The sequence below is a fragment of the Pollachius pollachius genome (genome assembly GCF_949987615.1).
Source record: "Pollachius pollachius genome assembly, chromosome: 10".
NCBI lineage: Eukaryota > Metazoa > Chordata > Actinopteri > Gadiformes > Gadidae > Pollachius > Pollachius pollachius.
This window is the reverse complement of record NC_136943.1, coordinates 11206141-11224773: the sequence shown is the minus strand read 5'-3', so window position 1 is coordinate 11224773 and position 18633 is coordinate 11206141. Positions and strand designations below refer to the sequence as shown.

The 18633-nt window shown below is 46.3% G+C and overlaps 1 protein-coding gene across 1 annotated transcript; it reads right to left on the bottom strand.

Moving 5' to 3' along the window:
• Nucleotides 1-8374: 8374 nt before the first annotated feature.
• LOC307081748 (progesterone receptor-like) lies at nt 8375-18449 on the bottom strand. Its single transcript, XM_079745062.1, has 9 exons — nt 17386-18449; nt 16284-16426; nt 15724-15840; nt 14864-14977; nt 14181-14396; nt 12755-12899; nt 11116-11246; nt 10652-10803; nt 8375-9791 (listed from the first exon to the last, which is right to left on the bottom strand). Exons 1-9 carry the CDS (start codon nt 18273-18275, stop codon nt 9627-9629), a joined length of 2073 nt encoding a protein of 690 aa, XP_079601188.1. The 5' UTR covers nt 18276-18449; the 3' UTR covers nt 8375-9626.
• Between the last annotated feature and the right edge of the window lie 184 nt (nt 18450-18633).

Sequence of the window (18633 nt, the reverse complement as noted above, 5' to 3'; positions counted from 1 at the left end):
TCTCTTTCAATCCCTCTCTTTCCCTCCCTATCTCTCTCTCTCTCTCTCATCCTCTCTTTTGCTCCCTCTCTCTACCAACTACAGTGAACAGTGCTCCAGGTTTAATAGCCTTTAAGTAACGCAGCCCTTCCACTGCCTTTGAAGAGCAAAGGCTCCATCTCTATCACACACACACACAAATCTCCCATACATGCACATTCTCACGATAACACACACACATATATTCACACCATTACTTTAACATACTGAAAAACACACGCACGCACACACATACACACACACACAAATGCACATACACAGACACACGTGCACACACACAACCACACACACACTTTGCTGTGTGAGCAATATAAAAAAATAAAAAAGTGGAACAGAGGGCCAGCTCTCTCCCTCACACATCAAACGAGGAGCTGAGGGAAGTAATGCGTGGAATGATGTGTGTTTGTGTGCGCACCACCAAGGCCAAGATGCCGTCTGTGCTGGTAGCGTTGTGGTTTTACGTGTACTGCCAGAGGGGGGGGGGGATGCCAAGTACCGTACAGTAGACCCTGGCCAGGCTCAACAGTGATGATGAAGGGCTGCTATTTTACAATTTGCCGTGAAGTGTTAGTCATAAGGCCACTGTTATTACTTCTACTAGGGTTTACTGCTGCTCCACTGAACAAAGTCCAGGGAACGCACCTTACTAGATAGCTTAACGTCAGTGGCTGTTATCACCCCCTGGTTAAAGGGAGCACATTGAGCTTTATTACTATTATCGTTATATATATACAGTCGTCAGCACCGTAAACAACATTGGGGGAGTAGCATATGGTTCCAATGAGAAATGGATGAAGAGGGAAATATAGAAGAAAAAAAAATGAAAGAAAAACGACAGGGGTGGGTTTGTACGCGGCATAGGCCTACTTTGTGTTTGGGTAGTGGTTGTGTGTGCGTGCGGGTGCATATTTGCACGCAGTCGCCTGTGTGTGTGTGTGTGTGTGTGTGTGTGTGTGTGTGTGTGTGTGTGTGTGTGTGTGTGTGTGTGTGTGTGTGTGTGTGTGTGTGTGTGTGTGTGCGTGTGCTTGGCGGTATCTGCGTGGCTGCGAGCTATCACATAACACGGGCACTGAAGGAGAAAGAAGAAAGTTACAATTAGTCCTCCGCTGGGAGCGTAGCCCCGTATACACGGAGCTTATGTTTATGTTTTGAGTCACTCGGTAATTACATGTGTCGGCATTTGTTTTTCCGTCTTCCGTGAAACAAAAAAAGGAATGATAGAGGCACGTAATGAAGTCAGAGCAACTTAAGACATTGAAACGCACAACACAATACAACACAGCGGTTCTCTCGGTATGGTCATATCTGCGGCTCTGGCAGTGTTCTAACGAGCTTTAACGAACGGCGGGGAGGCAGAGAAGCGAGCTGGAACGTGGCGCTAAGGCCCCGTAGCGCTAGGGCCCGTGAGGGGGAGACTGCTATCCCCAGATGGAAAACTTCTGTTGGGGCCGTAATAAGCGTGCATAATGACGTAAACCAGCTTGATAGAGCTCGACGTCGGAGCCCGCGTTCACAGGAGGAATCGGAAACCGAAAGCTATTATAACATCTTTTTTTTCTCCCTTTGACCCCTTTTTATATCCACTGTGATATCCATTTCGGAGACCTAAACATAGTGAAGGAATGTCTATATTAAATGTTTCAACAAACATGTTTCAGTGTTTTAATCCTGTAATCCTGCGTTTCCCACCAGGGACTGGATGAAGAGGCATGTACAAATGATAAAATAACAAAGGTTTGCAGCCGTTTTAAGCAGCTGCATTAACAGGGCAGCCGGCCTGCGACAGCCCTCAGCTCAGCACCCGGTTCACTATATTTGGGATGTCGAGGAAACCCTGAAAAATAGGTTATGTTCTCTGGCACCAGCCGGTGATAAATGCTAAAGGGGTGACCTTATGTCTCCGTCTGCGTGTTATTCTACGGACATTCTCAAAACATACCCAGAACCCGGGGTCGAGACTCCGTCAGCGGGGGTTTAACGATAATATATTTGAACATACCGACGATGTGAGAAAAGACCCTGAGCTGCAGTAAAGCCACAGTCTGGTCACCTTGAGTAACACAAGCTGACCTAGATGTTTGACTTTCATTGCAGCCCTCCTTTTAAAAGGTACGGACCTCCACATCTACATCATTGAGTGCTGCTCCACACATTAAGAAAATGAGGGATATTGTTTAATTTCTATGTGAACCGTGAATACATTTTGGATTTACCTGGTCGATTTCCAGTTATGGGTTGGAAAAACAAAATCCATATCTGGCAAGGTAAACGCGAGCGGGGATTATAGTTTTGTTTGGAACGATTGAACCGACACATATCCACGCACACACACACAAACGTACACACACACACACACAAACACAGACTCCCCCAAACACACACACACACACGTGCACACACATAGACTCCATCAAACACACACACACACACTCAGAAACACAAACACACACTCACAAACACATACACAAACACACACACGCACACACCACTATAGATTAGTTTATTGCGAAAGTGTCCTGTGATTGTGATTTAGTTTCTCATGAACATTCTGATGAAAACCTACTGCTGCGTCCTTGGGGTTGGGCTGAGCAGTCGATACGCCCCGCTAATATCATCCATTGTAAGGCTGCGAGCGTCTGGTAGCTCCCACAGATGAAACAATAGAGGAGGCGGAGGAGGAGGAGAAACAATATTTTGCAGAGTCGACGTTATTGGATTTGGATTGTAACATGGTAGTATCAAGTTAGGCTTAAATGGGCCAGAGAGTATCACGTCGGAATCACAATAGACACGACCAGATTGTTATTGCACTGCAGCTTCCATTAATAATTCAATCATTTGACCTGTGACATGAATTCCCGTAAAACAATCAGTCCCTCTAAGGGCTGTCACGGATATTATTTGAAAATTGTGTAAAGGAGCGAGCGAGTGAGAGAGAGAGAGAGAGAGAGAGAGAGAGAGAGAGAGAGAGAGAGAGAGAGAGAGAGTGTGTATGTGTTTGTGTGTGTGTGTGTGTGTGTGTGTGTGTGTGTGTGTGTGTGTGTGTGTGTGTGTGTGTGTGTGTGTGTGTGTGCTCTGTGTCTATGCACATGTGTGCGTGTATTGACCTTTGCGGTGTGACACAAAAACCGAAGCCCGGGGCTATGGCTACAAGGACAATATTTAGAAAGGCGGAGAGGAGGGATGGCTGGAGAGGAGAAGGGAGACGACTATTGGAGATCAGATGAGGAGAGCGCAGATGAGCCGATAAGGAACAGGGGAAGAGGAGATGAGGAGAACAGAGTGGAGTAGACATGAGCGGGGGGGGGGGAGTTTATGTAAAGGAAAAAGGAATGGAAAATACAGGATATTAGTGGTGAGGTGAGACAGGACAGGGAAGAGAGACACGCAGCTGGCTTGACTTCTTCTGGAGTGTTTCCCTGAGTGTGTGCGTGCCCCAAGGGTTGCCCCGACAAACACAAAGATTGGACGCGTTGCGCAAAGCATGCACTTAGAACTTAAGCAGCACTGGGGAAAAGGTACGAGGAGGAAAGCAGTTTCATGTATGCAAAATGCATTAGGTAGGGGGAGCGGATAGGCCGGTAATCACATAACACATTGTTTCAAGGATCACTACTGGCACAGAATAGAACCATGCTGTTCCTCATCTGAAGCCCTGCCCATCAGGGAGACACACAGGCCAACACATTCACACATCCGCGTGCATGCATGCACACAATCCCACACCCACAGGCTAACAAAACCACACAAACAATCTACCATACATGTGCATCCACACAACAATGCACACCCCCCCCCCCCCCCCCCAACACACACACACACACAATCACAAACACGCACGCACGCACACAAGACTATGGGCGCCGTGTATCAGGCTTCAGACTGGACCCTGCGCAGGGGAAATCTGCCCTGTGATGGCTGTAAATGAGAGCTGTGGCTGGGGCTGTCACATCGGGTTTGGCTGGTCCACAGAGGCTGGCAGTGTAAGGGACATGCTTCTTGCCATGGATATAATGAACTGGCCCATATCTGGAGGGGGCGTTTGGTGGGGGGCGGGGGCAGGGGGAGGGTTCTAACCCAACGAGAAGAACAACTCACAAAGGGAATGGGAGAGAGGCGGGAGGAGAGAGAGGTGTTTGGAGGGGGGGGGGGTGCAAACAAGGGAGGAAATTAGAGAAGAAAATTAAGCAGAGAAAAAGACAAAGGTTGTGGTCAGCGACAGGGGGTGGGAGAGGACTGTGTGGGTGCAGCCGGAGAGAGAGAGAGAGAGAGAGAGAGAGGCAGAGAGAGAGAGGCAGAGTGAGAGAGAGAGAGAGAGCGTGAGAGAGAGAGAGAGAGGCAGAGAGAGAGAGGCAGAGAGAGAGAGGCAGAGTGAGAGAGAGAGAGAGAGAGAGAGAGAGAGAGAGAGAAGCAGAGAGAGAGAAAGAGAATGAAAGGGAGAGAGAACAACAGAGCGAGAGGGAGAAAAAGAAAGCTAATCGCAGCTGTTTTCTGCAGTTATGTTGACAGAGAGGATACCTGCTCTAATTAGAGGTGGCTAATGTGTCTCCAGGTATTCAGAACTTAGCGGCTAGCTTACTGTGGGGTAATTGGGAGAAGAGAACAGAGAACGCCCGCATCGTCCACGAGAGTGGTGGAATGCTTCCCTCTATTCCTTTGTACATCATTAACAGGTGGCGGACATCAAAAAGCTGAATTAATCTAACGCAATGTGGTGCCATCGCCCAGCAGTGTGTTCAAACGGCCATTAGGCTGATGCCGAAAAATTCTTTCAACCCCAAACATTCGCCTACTCACTTCCCTCCCATCCTTCCCCTCCCCTCGACTCCCTCCTCCTACCTCCGGATTTTTGGGGTTCCATCATTCTTTTTCTCTCCCCCTCTCTCTCTCTCTCTCTCTCTCTCTCTCTCTCACTCTCTCTCGGTCTCCTCTCCACCCCGAAGAAGGCCACGTCAACGCTGTCCTACATAAACAGGATTCCGCAATGCAAAGGCAACCATCAGTCTTCATAAAACACGCACACGCGTTCTTCCCTAAAATAATGAATGGCCTCTCTGAGACTAAGGGAAACGTATAGATTTACAATTCACCACTTTACCATACCCCCATACCCCCACCTTCAACACACACACACACCCCCCCCCCCCCCCCCCTCCCCCCTGAGTTTTAATGCATCATAAACACTTGGTGTTTTTTGGTCTCAGTTCCAATAAAAACAGAGAGTAGCAGGGGTGTAATATCTGGAGCTGGGGGAAATTAAATTCTGAAGTTCCTCTCCTCCTCACTGCACCCTCAGCCCTGCGTGCCTGCATGCACACACACACACACACACGCATGGTAACACACATAGCTGCACACACGCATGGCAAGCACGCACTCACACATACATACAGGCAGGCGAACATATATAGGCATGCAGACATGCACGCAGTCAGACACACACGCACAGGCAGACACACACACGCACACATGCAGACACACACAAGCACGCATACAGACACACATACACACAGGCATGCATACACACACACACACACACACACACACACACACACACACACACAGGCATACACACACAAACAGGTAGAGACACATGCCAACACAGAAACACAGGAATGCATACACACATATAAGCATACACATGTGTATGCAGAATATGCACTACGCATACAAGCACACTCATGCAGACAACACTCTCTCTCTTACACACACACAGACACACACACACACACACAAACCAGTTAATCAGCAGCCCTAGGAGAAATCTAAGCCCACATCTACACCCAGTGGAAGGAACTGGATACAACCGCCTCACTCTCCCCCTTTCTCTTAATCACCACCACAACACACATGCTTGTTGATAAATTAGAGGAAATGTTTAGAGAGCTTATGATTCTGCTAAAGTTAATAAATACTGAAATTGATCTTATACAAGGAGGCTAGGGGGGGCAGCTAGGGGAAGCTCAGGGAGGAGATGGAAGGCAGGACGACTGTATTAGAAAATCTCCAATTGCCGCTTTTTTCTTATTATTCTACTTCCACACACCGCTTTTCTGCCTCTGCTGCTATTTTCAAGAGTCCTTTCAGTGTGCGGTGACAAACATAACCCTTCTGACTGGTGGAAATATAAATCATACTTTAGAGTGAAGACAAATGCCTTATCCACTGGGAGCAGCTCCAGGCGAGTCATAATGGCTTCTCTCTCAGACTCCCCCGTCCTTCTCTCTTTCTCTCTCATGGCAGGGAGTTTCCCCGGTCCGAGTTTTAAGTGTCCACCCAGCCGGGAACCGTTCGACGAACACCGCCAGACAGTTCAGAACATAACTACAGCTGAACGGACATTCCTCCTCTAAGCCCTGTGCCATATTTATGTGACGAGCATGTAACTTAGAGGTAGGAGTCGAGGCCCGAAAGGCCAACTGACATTAAACCGCCATTTTGGGTAAACAAAGCGAGACCGAAAAACAAAAATCCTAATTATTCACTGAGTCAGGGCCTTGTGCATACTGCAGCGCGTGTCGAACACAGAGCACATGGCTCGTATTCGTGTCAAGTCTTGTGACTGAGCTGTGTAACATGGATTTCCTAAATACAGCATACCATTTTACCTAGTCTACTTGGCCCAACTTGCCAAGGCTGGCTTAGCACGGAGCAGGCCAGCTGCAAAAGTCTGTCTCCTTCTCTCTCCCCCCACCCTCTCTCTTCCCTTTGCTTTCAGTGCTATCATGTTGCCACTCCTTCTCCTCCAGCCCATTACACAGACCTCTTTATGCTGCGCTAAAAGCCGCTCATGTTCAAACACTCCTGGGAAAAGCCCCTTAAAACACGTCAGGATGAGGGGCACTGTCTGGTAAAATATTAATAGGGAGTTAATTGGTTGTTAATGGACTGCTTGGGTTAGGAGTCGTCGGCCATTAGACCGGCCACGGGAACAACCCATTGAACGAGTGTCAACTTACCACCTACGGTCATAATTGTTTCCCGGTCACTGTACTCCATGAGTTATGCAAACTGGGTGTTGGAGTAATTATTGCCACTTGGCTTTTATATAACGTCCTATGCGGCTGTATTGGCAGCATGCACCCCCCCCCCCCTCCCCCGCACTCTGCCCTCTGCCCTCTGCCCAAACGCCAGCCCCTGTTCCATGTCAGCCTGGCACGGTGGGTGTTCGGTTACATCATTGAGAAACCCCATTGGAGGCGTGGACAATCAACGTCTGTGTTCCATTTCCCCCTTTGTGCATCAAGGAAGTCCAGCGTATTGTTTACACAGAGAAGAAAACAGTTTTACTGTTTTGTTTGTGGGGACTGGAACTACAATTGAGTGTTTAGAAACTCGGTGAGGTTTGTCGTTAGTTGCTACCCAACAGGGACCAAAAAAGAAAAAAGTATTCTCGGCTCGAGCTGAATGTAATATTAATGCAGGAACGACAGAGAAATCAAATGGAATCTAAACCGAGTTCAAATGTTGACATCAACGCATACATTTTTGATTATTGCAAAGCCACCATGCCATTCCTTTAAAAGAAAACCAGAGAGACATGTGATGCAGAGAATATTTTTAGAATAAGAAATGTTTCAGCCAGCCGCTCGCTTCATCTACAATTCCTTTATGAAAAGCGCAAATACTTTGTTTGGTCGGGGAAGCGTACTTGAAATGGCCCTTGAGGTTAGCCAGACTGCCTTTGCTAGTTCAGGCTTTCATCACTATTCACAAAATAGCCATGCTTAATGTAACAAAACTAGTTATGGCAGAGCAGTGATGTAAAAACACGCATGTAAACTTTTGTCAGTTGCTTTAGAAGGTTGAATTTATACGATTATTTTAGTTGAGTTTTTGGTTTCAAATTAGTTATAATTAGTAATTAATATGCCCATGGTAGAACCCTCAATTTAATGATGCATACAATTAAGTATTAACTTGGATGGCAGGACTTTATAGCAGGAAATATATTATGTTATGCAATTTTACCCCTGAACATCAATAATGAAATGGGGATTATGTTCAGATGCTGTTTATTTGTCCAATTACATTGGGTGGCAAATGTCAGCAAACCCCAGATTGTCGATTTTGATTTAGGTGTCAGTTTCAAGAACACCGCTAGATGGCAGTAAAACACAAGGAGACATTTAGAACCGGCAAGCAAGTCTTTGTCATGGACGTGATAAGGAAATCGATAAAATAAGCTGGCTCTTGAGCCTAGGGTGTGATCGCAGCCTCTGAGGTCGTGGCCGGGCCTCCTGTGGAAACTATTTCATGCAGTTCTTGTTTATACATCTACGGAGGACTGTTTAAAGCCATCACTTATACATCCGAAATACATTAAAAGAGACAGGGTTCGTGGAGATTGACTGTATTGACATTAGAAAGCATTCAAAAGACCTGCGAAGAATTTTGGAAAATTCTCGCTCCCCATCTACGGACAATTAACACTCATGCATCACATCGTGGCGGAACATGAAGCTGTACATAATCGGAACCATTTCGCCGGCTCTAGGCGTCCGGCGAAGCCTTTGCCAAGGAGCGGTAACAAGGTGATGACGGAGTCGTCCACCAGCAGTTGCAACAATTGCAAGAGTAGACAGAATATAGCACGGGTTAGTAACACTTTTGTGAAAATGTAGAAAAATTAATACCGTGACAAAAATGTCCATTCACATTAGGGGCAAGACGTGCTGTAGTTGGCAATGACACAGAAAATACCACAAGCAGTACTAAACAAAGATAGCAAACAAATAATCCCCCCCGCTCCCCCAAGTCATTATATACGACATTGGGATAAAATGAGTGAGCGTTTTTTTTTTCTTTTGTCATGATAAAATTACAAATAGATTATCGACAGTATTTTGTAACAGTCAGTCAGCTTGACACATGAAAACCCTTCTGCATCGATATTGCTCAGGGAGATTAATGAATTAAGAAGTTCTGTTCTTGCGAAAGAATCGATATTTGGGCGGACGCAGTCGTTCCCGTACAATCATCTACAAAATATGAGTTCTAAGAAAGTAGCCTAGGATGGGTCGTACTTGGCTTGTATGAAACATATTTTCATCATGCATATTTATGACAAGCTCTGTTCACCCTAACCCATTTTGAGCACAATGTTTTCAATAGCCTAATACATTTATTTTCTCCAATGCTGTTGATCAATATCAAGAAGAAAATGCTGTATGCCTGTTGCAAATACAGAGGAACATAAATTAGACAGATAGAGGCGGAATGTGCGCAAAAAAGTTCAAGTAAAACTTATTGTAGACCTACCATATTATTGTCAGTGTTTTGTTTTAGATTCCCTTTCATGTGTGTATGAATGAATAGGTAGCGAAAGTAATTAAGAGCATGTATCAGTTAGATTATTTGTGTCTAATGGACCACCCATAGCACATGGTTATGCGTTGTTCACTCTCATTACAACACCATGAAGGTCTTTTTCATCTTGTGATTAAAAAAATGTAAGTAACAGTTTTTTTTAAACCCCTTACTACATTTGTTCTGAATGGATGGATTTATGGACAGGAGTCCCAGAGCTTGTGTGAGCCGTGGTTGCAAGCTTGAAGCCCGAGGCTTGGGACGGACGGCAAAGGGTCCTAGCCTGCCTTATGGAAAAGAATGGGCTTGACCATGCCGGTGAGGATCTTCGGCACATGGACGCTCACGATCTCCGAGATCATCTCGGGGAAGCAGACACGGTTCTGCAGCGACTGCGCTTGCACGAAGAGATCGTAGGTGAACTGGTGGAGCTTCCTGATGATCTGGAAGAACAAGAACACAGGACACAGGAACGAGCGACATGAATATCCTGCCGTAGTATGCGTGATGAGATGTAATCGAGGAGTTAAATATTAATAAACTACCAGCGCGACTATGGAAGTATTCGCAGCACAAAGAACGATTTGATATATGAGCCATCATGAATTTGGCAGCCAAATAAAAGTAGATACTGAATCTTCCCAGCCTTCCCCTAAATGGGCTCTAGGGTTTATGGTGCTTGAAGTGTCACGAGGGGTGTGTGTGTATGTGTGTGGGTGTGTTATCTGGATGTTCTCTTAAGAGGCAGTCTTCAACAGCACCCAAGGGTGCCCTGCCAGAAAACGCCCCTTGGAACACGATCCAAAACATTTGGGGATTACAACCTTTAGAAAATAAATCTGCGATATCTTCAATTCCAATCTAGGCGGGTAAACAAGACGCAGGGGCTAAACCGGTGGGTAATGTGACCCGGTATTGCTGTGTGGGACTGGACCCGCTCCGACTTATTTTCAACACAGCGGTGCAAGGACGCATTTATCAACCAATACATCAATGATGCCACTCCTCACACTCCTTGGCAGGAGGGGTTTGCTAACATTGAGACGGTCAAGTACTTCTCAAACTCGCAGACACATCCACATAGAGAAAGTACACCCTCCACACTGCCCAAATAGAAAGAGGTATAAGATGACAAGATTTTGACCATGGAGGGGGGACAGGGGGGGACCATGACATTCTGGTCGGGCTAGCTTAGGCACAGTGTGATGACAGGGATTTTAAACGAAGGATAGGTGGGGTGGGGTTGTTGTTGTGGTGGTGGGGATGGAGGGGCGCTGTGGCGGGACTATGAGCGATTCATTACCGGGTGCAGATAGTCCAGCAGCTGGGTGAGCTGAAACAGTCTCTGGGTGCGGGTGGTCTCGCCGTGGTGGCTTGCCAGGCGGTCCAGCTCGTTGATGTAGGAGGTCCGCAGCTTGTCGAAGCCCTGCTGGTTCTTCAGGCCCTCCACCGGGACTGGGGTGGAAGGAGGGGCAGAAACGTGACATTCGTTCACCAAACCAAACCTCAAATTCATCACATTCTGCTGTGGTCCTTCTCAGCATAGCTTTTCAATAGAAAAAAAATGGAATAAAAAAAGCGATAAGCGCAAAATGACAACATGTCAATATTTACTTTTCACCTTCAGAGTAACGAACTGTGAATTCTGATACGAGTACATCATAAAGGTAAGCCTACAGGCGCAGTGATTGTGAAAGAACCCCACTCTCCAACCAACAGTGGAGAGATGTCTGAGATGGCGCTGAGACGACGGCGGACGGGACTCACTGATGCTGAAGAGGAGCAAGGCCTTCATGCAGAGGTACTCCTCCTGGGTGACCCGCAGCATGCTGAATCGCTGGGAAAGGAGCTGCATCCTCACACAGTGCTCGTACATGCTGGACACCTGCATCCGCTGCCTGGGAGGGGGGGAGGGAACACAGCACATGGGGGGTGGGGCGGGGGGGAGATACACGGTGAGGGAGAGGGGGGATGGGAGGCAGGATTAAAGGTAGGAAAGGGATCCGATGGAGGGGAGAGGGGGTGACAAAGACATCACAAACGTGTAGTGGGCAGTGGGAGGTGGATGGTGTGTGTGTGTGTGTGTGGGGGGGGGGGGGGGGGGGGGGCGTTCGCAATGAAGGCACCCGAAGATGGTCGTACAGAGGGGGAGGGGGAGAGGGAAAGAAAAAGAAGAAAAAAAAGTAGCGGTACAGGTGAGAAAAATAAGCGAAGACGGATAATGGAAAATGAGAAGGAGACGGAGAGGCAGAGAAAAATGAGGGTCAGATGCAAGGGCACGCGTATCCATTACCATTCAGGTCGGCTGCAGCCAGCTAGAGTGACAGAGGTCTAATGCAGACTGAATGAGCACTTTGCTGGCCGCGTGAAACATCAGACAGACGCGGGCAGCTCCAGGGGACCAGGGGCTTGCTTTAGGATTCCACACACACAACCTTCCTCAACGCTGCGCTGACTGAACCCAGCTCTCTCATGGAAAAGAGGGGCAGTGTAGGGGAAACCCACCATCTCGCTGTTATGATACGGCTGCTTCTCTGCTACACAATCAAATATGTAGGGCACTTCCTATGATTGAGTCACTTGTTTCTCTTCCTGTTTATGCGTGCTACGTTTGTAGTCTAAACCCGTTCATGAATGATTTCCACCTACAGAATCGTGATGTGTTTAGTATATTTATCATATACACCACTAGTTAAATGTCAGTATTTTTCCATAATATTTCTTAATGACATTGTAACAACTGAGGGGGGCGGGGGGGATAGTGGGCACCTATGATACATGTTTAACTATAACATCATTATTTTATAAAAGTATATATATGTTTTGCATGGCTGATTTTAGTGGCTCTAGTAATCCTGGATGCATGTACGGGAAATACTCAACATAAAAGCCTGCTCATGTGTCTCGATACCACCCCAAGATCTAAGACAGTGAGGCGGTGTGAAGGGGCCAAAACATTTCCAGAGCAGTTAGAACGGTAGCTTTATGAGGGGAGCTAAAAAATAAAAGTGAAAGCTTTAAGATGAAAGCAAAATAACTGAAAACAGAGACAGAAGCTCTGATCTTGGTTAAATTGACGAGGATGTTTCAATCTTGAAGTAGAATAAATGATGAATTCAGGCGATTCCTCTTGGGGCTATGTGTTAAGCAGGTGCAAGGGGGGAAAGAAGGGAAATAAAAAATATATACTTGTTTACTCCACAATGAATAAGTGTGCTCACTTTGTGTTCCCAGTGACAGTTCAAACCTCCTGATTCATCAACAAACTATAATGCCAACTTTGTTGTGGGGGTGAGCAGACAGGCAATAGTTTATTCAATAGAGAACAAACTTAATAACGGAAAAGGGAAACTTTTTCGTTAAGGGAAAATAGCTTAGGAAATGCAATGTTTAGCTGTTGACATACTCATCAAAGATCAGGTCTGGAGCAAAGTACAGCATGGAGCCATTAGTGAGCGTATAAGACCTCCATCCAAGGGCAAACACCATCACCCCCATCCACGAAGACTGGATCACGAACATCTGGTCGTCCACGTGCAGGTCGCGGAAACCTGCCCAGGTGAGGGGGGATCAGTCACCTGACCACTCTTTTTATGTGTATTACTACATTACTACATTCATGAAAAAATAATTCTCCATTCTTTAAACAAAGACATGGTTTGTATGTATAGTGTGAGGTGGTGTTTCTTCTGTTATACGCGTGAACACATCGCCCTCTAGTGGCAGATATCAGAAATATGGTGATTCTGTTGGATCTTTTCCTCAAATGTGTTTTAAATCTTTGCTCTGCCACGGTTTGCATTTAATAGAGAAAACAAATGTGTATGACTGTATGTTAACCTTTATGAAAATATTAAATCTGAAAGGAGCTTTTGGCCAGGTCTTGTTTAGCGTTAAACATTTGGCCTTGGCTAGCATTAGAGATGGTGAGATGCTCTTTGACTTTGTATTTGTATGTATGTGTGTATATAAATGCTGATGTACATAGCTTATATTGATATAATTTCCTTTTTGTTCATTCTTCCAACATAATATATGCTAAAATACCACCTGAGAGAATAATTTTCCAAACTACCACTTCATTGATGAGACTAGACTGCTTGATAACTTTAGACAAGCTAGAAAGGGCGAGATATAGCGAGTCTCTCATACACATACACACACACACACACACACACACACACACACACACACACACACACACACACACACACACACACACACACACACACACACACACACACAAAGCGATTGAGACACAAAAAAAAGTGACATATAAAGATAGAGAGTCATACAGAGATAATCAGAAAGATAGAAATAAAGAGACATAGACAAGTGACACAGAAAGATTTTGACAAACAGAGAGATAGGCACAGAGACAGACATACAGCAAGATAGAGAGAGAGACAGTGATATAGACATATACAGAGAAAGATAGTGACACAGACAGACATACAGCAAGATAGAGAGAGAGATAGACATACACAGAGAAAGATAGAGACACAGACAGAAACACAGCAAGATAGATAGAGAGAGAGAGAGAGAGAGAGAGAGAGAGAGAGAGAGAGAGAGAGAGAGAGAGACATAGATAAAGAGAGACACAGAGAAAGACAGAGTGAGATAGCAAGACAGGGTGCTAGACGTACACAAAGCAAGCGAGAGCGAGAGATGGATATACTGAGACTGAGCTAGAGAGAAAGAGAGATAGAAAAGAGACGGATAGACAAGAGATGATAGACACACCCGCAGACTGTTAGAGACCGACAGACAGATAGATAGACAGACAGACAGACAGACAGACAGACAGGCAGACAGACACCACAGAAGTGTACCTGGTATGGCTTTGGCCCAGTGCACCACCGTGACCAGCTGCCTCTCTCCCAGCTCGTTGAGGCTGGTCAGCAGGGAGCTGGGGCTGTCGGGCAGCGTGGGGTCATGGCCCGCATTGACCACCATGGGTTCAATGGCCTGCAGCTGGCTAAGCAGGGAGAGACAGGAGTGCAGGCTTGGAGAGGGACCACGGGCCAGGCTCTGAGGGCAGGCTGCAGCTGGGAGGAGACAAGGAGCAGGGCCTTAGCCGAAGCAGACAGACCCGCCTAACACAGTGGTGGAGGAGAGAACGAACAGGTCAATGGATGTACGGTGACGCAGGCTGGATGGATCGATGTTAAGCACAACCACATAGCATTAGACAAAGGAAGTGACCTGCGCCCCGCCACACTTTCCACCCGGTGATGACCCTCAACCCTCTCTCTACACTCTAAATAATATTGATTATAATATAATAAGCGATTTCTTAAAAAGTTTGTTATAAATATTTGAACAAATTGCCCCCTCATGTTTTTCGTACTGAAAGGCATTGCTGTGGAGGACCGCGTCAGTAATACCGATGATATTCCTGCTACTGTCAGATCGGTCTCAAGTCACTTTGGAATGAGGGAAGCTAAACCTGAGGTTGGACAGAATACCGACAAATACAAAGCGACAGAATACAGACAGAGAGCCTGAGCCTCACCTGCGTGGCTTGTGGGGGCGATCCTGCTGGCATCGAACACTCGATCACTCCCAGACGCCTGGGGCATCTCTTCATCCCTGCTTCGCGTTTGACTGGCAACCTTTAGCCTCCGACCTGAATAGAATGGAATAGAAGAGATAAGGATAGAATCGCACGTGATAGAGACGATGGAAAGGATAGGACATTTTCTAACCCAAACAACTATTTATTCAATTAAAAACCAATTAAGTCAATTAAAGTGGATAGACTAAAGGAAAACGATGAATAGTTCCAAATGCTGTATATCAAGCCAACCATTTTATTTGCTGTGCTTATTACACAAAACAGGACAAGGCCAATAAAGGAAAACAGCTTGACGAATGGGGAGCGAGACAAAGAGCCAACATTAAATAAGAAAATTATGAAACTAATATTGTTATTCATTTCCATAAGGTTGTGGGCGAGCGTTGCTTTGGTTTGGCACTTTCCTCCTGGAATGTGCCGTTGGCCTGCGCTGAAATGAAATGGCTACAGTACTTCTGCCGATATTTAGCACTCGTAACAATAACTCGAACGATACCCTACGAGAGTTCTGTACTTTGTTAATGCATAATAATGAAAAAAAAAAAGAATATATATATATATTCTTTTTTTTTTATATTCGTGTAGTCAAGGTGGGGTCCTATTGTTGTTAAGGCGGCCGCCTTAACTATACAGTGCTGAGGGAAACACTGGAGGGGGAGACAGGGAGAGATAGGGGGACCGGAAGAGAGGGAGACAGGGAGAGGGAGAGAGGGAGACAGGGAGAGAGGGAGAGAGGGAGACAGGGAGAGAGGGAGACAGGGGGTAAGGGAGACCGGGAGTAAGGGAGAGAGGCTCACCTTTGAGGCTCATGCCAGACATGAAGCATCTCTTTAAGCGGCACGAGGCACAGTTCTTTCGCCTCAGTTTGTCGATGGTGCAGTCATTGCGGCTAGCACAGAGGTGGTTCTGTTTACCTAGAGACACGCGGGCACACGCATGAGTGCACACACAAAAGCACACACACACGCGCACTGTACTTAAGCAATGCCCCCGCTACCAGTCGTAACAACAACATGTAGGCGTGAACCAATAACAAAAAAACTAGCTCTACCTCTCTCGCGCTTTCTCTCTCTCTCTCTCTCTCTCTCTCTCTCTCTCTCTCTCTCTCTACCGCTTCAATCTAAGGTCACTCTGCCCCGTCTACGTGAGAGAGTTGGTGGGCTTAATTGAACGGGATGGCAAATAATGGCCAATAGGCGTTTTATGTGTGCGTATGTTTGTAAAGTGTGTGTACTGTTTTTAGAGGTGACGTAAATTAACATTTGTGTGTACTTTCAGCTGTAACTGCGTTATAGTTGTTTCAAGTTGTTGTTTAGTGTGCATCAAAGTTGGTGGATGCATGTGTGTGTGTGTGTACCTGCTGCAGCCCTCTTGAAGAACACCTTGCAGCTTCCGCAGGTGACGGCCCCGTAATGACAACCCGAGGCATCGTCGCCACACACTTGACACACTCTACGGTCTGACAGGTACATGCTCATTCCTGGGAACGCATCATCATATCTACACAAACACACACACGCACACACACACACACACAAACCGCAGAATAAAAGAGTAGAGTATTACACCAGTATGCCTATTTGAAAGAGAATAGATCACATATCACAGAAAGAGATATTAAAGAAATATTAACTCAAAGGTGTTAATGTGTCAAAGCCTTTTGGAGAGCCATTCCACCTTTGCTCTTAGGGCTGAATCACAAGACGGTCTTATCGTTGAAAAGACATCCTAGCAAAGGGAAGCAAGGCAATGCCGACACACGAAGCCATGAACTGGGGTTGGCCCCAGAACACAAGAGCTACAGTTCAGCATAGCTATTCATAGAGATGACAACGTGTGTAAAAGGTAGATTATCAATAAATCCCATTAGCTAAGCACCTCAGAATGGCACTGCTCCACGAGTAAAACGTAGGAAACTTTAGAAAGATGGCGGCAATAAAACTAAATAATATTGGTTTTCTTCAGATTATTATTTTGGAGAATGGACTCATTGAGGGATATTTTTTTTACTAATATAATATCATATTTGTATATATATATATATATATATATATATATATTAATACAAACCAAAATGAAACTTATTCGTAAAAAACGATTTAATAGTCGCATTTGTAATGGCACTGATAAACGTCCTTTAATTTTAGCAGTATAATAAGACGTCACAAAAAACAAATTCTGGGGTTTAGAGGTTTAGGCTGAGTTGTACAACACCATTCACTAGAGTCCTTACATCCTTCTCATGAGTACAAATGACATTATGCTGAAATGTGTATAGGTCACCAACGTAGACAGCTGCATCATCGTCCGCCAACCTTACTTTCACCCTACCATGGTTAAATAAAACTGCAACAACTGCAGTCAAATAGGCACGGTGTATGAAGACTAAAATTATTTGAAGTGTCATCAGAGGGAGGCCTTTGGCCTATTGATTATCAAAATGAACTTTGCGGACCTACCTGAAACTTGGATCTCTGTATTCAACCCAGCTGGGAGATTCGATCTTGATGTTGGAGTAATGTCCCAGGCATTGTGGAACCGCAGTTTGGTAACTTTCCACCTGGCCGTACCCCTGAGCCATCACTGTCTGTAAGCCACTGTTTGCATCCCCGTTGCCGTCGCTGGAGGGGGCACAATAGCAGTGTTGCCTCGGTCCAAAAGAGGGTTGCCCATAGTTACAGTATTTGCAGGACAAATTATGTCCGCACGATCTACTTCTCTCCGGTTCGGTCCGACCGCTGTATAGTACATGCTCACCGACGCACCACATCCCCGGTGTGTCCCTGAAAAGTGGCGGGGTCGCCGTTTGAGTCGAGGTCTTGACGTGCAGCAATTCGTCCTGTCGGGTTGGAGCGGACGGCTCGTCCACAGCGTTCATGATGAACAAGTTGGACTCCTTGACGACACATCGTGCTATCGCGGGACGAGCACGCGTCTCGGGCAGCGCGGAGTCCTCTTGACTGGATCCGAGCAGACCCATACAGCTGCCCTGATACATGTCATCAGACACCTGATCGAAGGCGCCCTGCTCCATCTCCTCCGGGTCCTTCGGCTGCCCCCTGATCACTTCGGGGGACCCGCTCACCCCTGGTCCGAACTCTGGCGCACTTTGCGTGCTGTTGGCGGCGGCAGACGGGACGCTTTCTGCGAAGGCGTTCTTGGAGCAATTATTCAGGTCGTTGGGCTGTGGAGCCGAATCCAAGCCCAGGGACACGGATACGGCGGTGCTGAGCTCGATGGTCACCGGGCAGGGACATGTCTCGCCTGTGATATATTGCTGATCGCGTCCGTTCGCTGTCGACGAGCTCGGAGTTAGTCCGAGTGCAGACGCTTTCACGTGGAAAGACATCTTTGATTGTTTCTTTACGGTGGATTTATAACTATACAAGAGGAGAAACAGTTTTTCCGACAAGAGGGGACTGGCTTACCATACGAAGACTCAGTCATGTATTAAGATCACTCTCAACGCAGCTTATTTTTCGTAGTGAATTAAAGTATTCTCCAATTTGCTCTGCGAAGGACAGCGGTCGTTCGGTTTCAATTCATGCCTGTGTGTTCTAATGAATTATGTATCCAGCCAAATCACACGTTGAGGTTTTACCTAATCTTGCAAGTGTTGTTTTTTTCCCCTTCCAAAAGTAAAACCACTCGATCGTTACTTCTCAACGCTTCTTTGACGTACAAGGGGGGGTGGGGGTGGGGGTGGG

What these genes read in the sequence shown, in the direction of transcription:
- LOC307081748 (XM_079745062.1), bottom strand. Translation starts at nt 18,275, where the DNA reads ATGTCTTTCCACGTGAAAGCGTCTGCACTCGGACTAACTCCGAGCTCG. An exon ending in CGCCCCCACAAGCCACGCAG is followed by an intron (nt 14,397 to 14,863) that starts GTGAGGCTCAGG and finishes GTCTCCTCCCAG; the next exon opens with CTGCAGCCTGCCCTCAGAGC. An exon ending in CTGGGCCAAAGCCATACCAG is followed by an intron (nt 12,900 to 14,180) that starts GTACACTTCTGT and finishes TCACCTGGGCAG; the next exon opens with GTTTCCGCGACCTGCACGTG.